Raw genomic sequence first — 5,390 nt, 5'->3', positions numbered from 1 at the left:
GCCATATCTTCATTCACTTTGGGGTATTAAAAAGATAAGCTTTTTTTTTCACAAATAGTATTAGCGTCAGCGTTGTCCTAGAACTTCCTTACATAAATCTTGTCATTTTGTGGAACAATGTGCTGCCGAACTCTGATAAAACACATTAATAAAAATTTGGCCAGTAAATTCGTCCTTATTTTTTTTTATCGATCAAAATGGCCATCATCTTATCAAAAACTCTCAAACCTGGGACTTCCTTGAAATATGATATATGACTTCCTTGAAGTGCAAAGTTTGAGATATGTGACAAGGTGAAGGTCATTTTGATTGATCAATAATTGAAGGACGAGTTTTTTAGCCAAAATTGTAAAACATATGTTGTTAAATTGGTTTTGTTTTTTGTTTTTCGTTTTTCAGAGTCCGTCAATGTGGTGGTGCGGAGTGTCAAATGGCTTGGGTGATACAATTAGCTGGTTATCTTAGCGTCAGTAACCAAAACAAGGAAGACAGAAACCAAAAGTGTTGGTGTTATGTTTCATGTATGTCATATTACAGCCATAATGACTAACAGCACCAATATGGTGTCAAAGACTTCGAATGGAGGGTGGGAAGCTGAAATAAGGAAGAGGAGGAAGAAGAAGAAATAGGAGTGATAATGATGGAAGAAAAAGAAGGCAACTGAAATTACACGGATGAGGAGCAGGAGGTTAAATTAAAAGAAGAAGAAGAAGAAGAAGAAGAAGAAGAAGAAGAAGAAGAAGAAGAAGAAGAAGAAGAACAACAACAACAACAACAACAACAACAACAACAACAACAGCAACAACAAGAACGACAATAACACCAACAACAAGGAGCAAGAAACATAAGAAGAAGAACAAGAAGAACAAGAAGAAGAACAAGAAGAACAAGAAGAACAAGAAGAAGAACAACAACAACAACAGCAGCAGCAACAACAACAACAATAACGACGACGACCAGAAGAAGAAGAAGAAGAAGAAGAAGAAGAAGAAGAAGAAGAAGAAGAAGAAGAAGAAGAAGAAGAAGGAGAACAAGAAGAAGAAGAACAAGAAGAAGAACAATGAGCAAGAAGAACAAGAACAAACAGTAAAAGGACCAAGAAGAAGAAGAAGAGGAGGAAACGATCGCGCCGAGGATTGACTGATATATATATATATATATATATATATATATATATATATATATATATATATAATATGAGCCAAGGTCAAAAGGTGCCCGCCTGATACCAGTGTTAAGAAAATTTGATTTTTACTTAATTATGGGCTGTTTTCATTGGGTTAATGCTTGTAATCAATTGATAATATGAAGAAGAGATAAAATTAGATAGCTCAACATACTCTGTTCAACAGAATATGAAATAAACAACTTGAAAGTGAAATTTGAATGCTGTTTGGCATGTGCTTAAAACGAGGTCACCGCATCACCTTTTTAGAAATCATCTAGAAATTAAATCTGATGTTTTAGCTCACGTGATTTAAATTTGACTAATAGTATGAAGCCAAAATTTACTTTTAAACGCAATTGCAGTATATTACATATCTGATTAAGTTTCATATAGAGTTCTTAAAAAGTTGGTGTTGCTTGTGACCTTTGGTGTCATCAAACACAGCACAATACTAAGACTCGACACGAAACTTTAAAGCTCATTTTTAATGTTTATAAAATCTTTTATTATGAGAAAAAAGGATAGATTTACTATCTGAATTCAAATCTTGGAGTAAATGTATACCGTTTTGCCGATATTGAGGTTTATTGGTTTTGGTGTCATTTGTCACAAGCAACACGGCATGCGTGAACACGTGGAAGTTTGTTTCGTTAAATGGCGATTCGCAATTTTGATCCACACTTCTTACCAGTCTTTGAAGTGCAGCACTTTCATTTGCCTTTCCAGCGTGGCTCCAGGCAGAAAAGGTAAGTTGAACTTTGGTGTCATCGCTATTTTACATTGTCACAAGCAACACTTGATATTGGATATTACAAAGTGCCACCAAAAAATTATGTTTTCAGCTGTTATTTTATTTACAAATATGATATTATGACATCTCACATAAGACTGATTTTGACACAATAAATTATTTCCTTGTAATTCTAATTTTTTTTTATGTTTCAGGGTTGTATCAATCAAGAAAAAGACAAAACTCAAGCTTTTGACGAATCCAGATAAAAGAAGGGTTGTCAAGAAATTTGATTTGATTTACTATTAACACACTAAATTACTACAAACTAGCAGATTTGAGCAGTAGGGCGGATGTTACGGTCTGGTTACATGAATTCATTACCATGGCTGATATTTATCTAGTGTTTGTTTGACTTCTGGTACTTTTTGTGACCATTGGTGTCATTGGTTAAAATGTCACAGGTGACACTTAAGTTTGAAGTTTCTAATGTATTTCTGTTTTCATGTTCTTCAAAGCTTGAAATGTCATTGAATTACATTTTAACAGGCTATATTACATGTGTTCAGTTGCTATTCTTGATTTATTGAGGCAAAATTCTGTTCTAGTGCCGATTTTGACCGAAGTAATAGCAACAATGGTATTACTAATATCTAAGCATATTTCCAATTTGCAAGTATTTAGTCTCTTAAAATATTATCGAATTTCATTTTAGAGTAGGTTATTGTGCTTTTTTGACTGAAAATAATGATGTATTATGGACGAAAGTGTGATTTGGTGTTGCTTGTGACATAGGTAATGGTGTCACCGGTCTTATGTCACAAGCCACATTCAGATGCTCTAATTTCCATGTATATTTCTATTTTTGAAGTCTTTGGTTTCTGAAATATTATTAAATTCCATATTTAACTGTTGTTATTACACTGGTTTGACTGAAATTAATGATTTATTGTCGAAATTGCAATTTGGTATTGCTTGTGACATAAGTAATGGTGTCATCGGTCTAATGTCACAAGTGACACAATGTCGCTAAATAAGAAATGCTTTGGTCACATTATTTCCCAACATTTTATTCCAAAAGTTTCTGAACATTGCTGGTAATAAGCATATGCAATATTGTTGTTGTTGTTAATGCACAAACATTTTTATGAAATACTTTATTTGCATTCTATGTTGCTTGTGACCGATGACACAAAAAAGCAACATTTTCTCCAATAGTTGGTATTATTATTGTACTATGATTGTTGTTGATTGTGTCTTTTTGTCTATAACTTACTAAATAAAGTTTGATACTCAACAAAAATCATTTGGTTATTGAGTTTTTTGTCTCATTTTGGTGTCACCGGTCACAGGTGACACCAGCAACCTATAGGTATTGTTGACGATATTATTCTGCGTTAGACCTTAAAGTTATCTAAAGGGCCTTTGATTCATGAAGTACAGGGTTTTTGCTACACATATAGAAACATGAATGGACTATTATGTCACTTTTATTTTGAGAAAAAAAAATTGGCACCTTTTGACCTTGGCTCATATATATATATATATATATATATATATATATATATATATATATATATATATATATATATATAGAAAGAGAGAGGGAGAGAGAGAGAGAGAGAGAGAGAGAGAGAGAGAGAGAGAGAGAGAGAGAGACAGAGAGAAAAAGCAAGAACAATAAAAGAAGAGCAAACATCTGCCATGGTAACAGCTTCATTCATCAATAACAAGAATAGCAGTAACACCATCAACGACAACAATACATTTAACTCTCACCTTGCATGTATCGAATGCTGACACACATGACCTCTCCAAAGATGAAGTTCTTCAAGAACAGTGGCACCAACGTAAAGGGCATGCAGAACACAGAAAGCAACAGGTCGGACACGGCAAGATTGAGCAAAAATACGTTGGTAACAGACCGCATCTTTTTGTTTTGCACAACAGTCACGATGACCAAAATATTTCCGACCACGGAAAGGAGAAAAATGATGATGTAAATAGGGATCTGAACTTCTAGTCCAATATCTCGGCCCGGCGGAGGACGGGTAGAGCAATTTGGCGATAAGGACATATTGGGCGTGCTGCAATTTGTATTGGTGCTTGATAAGAGATTGCTGGTACTTGTATTGTCCTTGAGTAGAGAAGATAAACTGTTGAGATCGTTGGTGAGTCCAATGACTGGTGAATCAGTGTTAGTATCGATACTAGGGGTGAAGTCGGTGAAGGCGTCAGACACCACGGAGGTCACCCCATCGAGTAAGGATGGTGACGCCATTGTAGACTATCCTTATTTAATATCTCTCTCAAATCAAAGATATTGCATGACGTTTTTACATTGCAAAAAGATGCAAATTTTCATTCCGACTCTAGTGTCAGGAGTCAAGTCATTTTTGAGAATTAGATCTACACGCTGAATTTCAAGAACGTCTGTTTTAGATCGTTATTAATTCTTACTTTTTTAAAGGTTTTATAACTAAGTTTGTTTACTAACTTTTGACAATGCACTCCATTCCAAACAAAACATTCAACATGTTCTTGGCTAATCTATAACTGTTTTTCAATGCCATGTTTCTCATACAACACAGAAATAGATATTATGAAGAAATCGAGTTATTAGAATAAAATAAAATCCAACATCACTGCATGGATACTGGCCTTGTGTCTTGTTACTCTGTTGATCTGAAAAAAAAAAAAACAAAAAAAAATTTTTTTTAAAGAGACAACAATTTAAAATTTAAAACATCAAAAGTTCCAGTGAATTTGGACCCAAATCCTTTTAATCAGTGTCTTAATACTACGTCATTGACTTGGTCAATAAACCAATCGGCTAACTGATCACATCACTCAACTTTGAGTCAAATGTCTCTTGAATGTTCCTGTTTTAAAGCACTGGAGATATTCATGCTTGATGCATTGTAGTAATCTAGAATAAGAGCTATGTTAAATGTCATCCTTTTAAAAACAGAATTATCTGAAACGCCAGGATCTCGGTAAGAGTCCATTATTATTATTATCATTATTATCATTATTATTATTATTATTATTATTAGTAGTAGTAGTAGTAGTAGTAGTAGTAGTAGTAGTAGTAGTAGTAGTAGTTGTAGTAGTAGTAGTTAGTAGTAGTAGTAGTAGTAGTATGTAGTAGTAGTAGTAGTAGTAGTAGTAGTAGTAGTAGTAGTAGTAGTATAGTAGTAGTAGTAGAAGTAGTAGTAGTGGTTTTAGTAGTAGTAGTAGTAGTAGTAGTAGTAGTAGTAGTAGTAGTAGTAGTAGTAGTAGTAGTTTATAGTAGTAGTAGTAGTAGTAGTAGTAGTATGTAGTAGTAGTATGTAGTAGTAGTAGTAGTAGTAGTAGTAGTAGTAGTAGTAGTTAGTAGTAGTAGTAGTAATAGTAGTAGTAGTAGTAGTAGTAGTATATAGAAAGTAGTATCATCATCCTCATCATCATCATCATCATTATTATCATCGCCATGACCTCCTACAAAATCAG

General features: G+C 33.7%; 1 protein-coding gene across 1 annotated transcript; it reads right to left on the bottom strand.

Annotated features, from left to right (window-relative positions):
- Positions 1-3,677: 3,677 nt before the first annotated feature.
- Positions 3,678-4,300, bottom strand: LOC144962224 (cholecystokinin receptor type A-like; the record flags this gene model as incomplete). The annotated part of the gene is made up of 1 exon (XM_078895141.1): positions 3,678-4,300. A coding segment is annotated over exon 1 (502 nt), but the record flags the coding sequence as incomplete, so codon positions are not given.
- Between the last annotated feature and the right edge of the window lie 1,090 nt (positions 4,301-5,390).

This window comes from Berghia stephanieae, unplaced genomic scaffold, assembly GCF_034508935.2.
Source record: "Berghia stephanieae isolate SIO BIC M18660-M18661 unplaced genomic scaffold, UCSD_Bste_1.3 scaffold702, whole genome shotgun sequence".
NCBI classification, from domain to species: Eukaryota; Metazoa; Mollusca; class Gastropoda; order Nudibranchia; family Aeolidiidae; genus Berghia; species Berghia stephanieae.
Note: the sequence above shows the minus strand (reverse complement) of the source record. Positions and strands in the feature narration are given on the sequence as shown.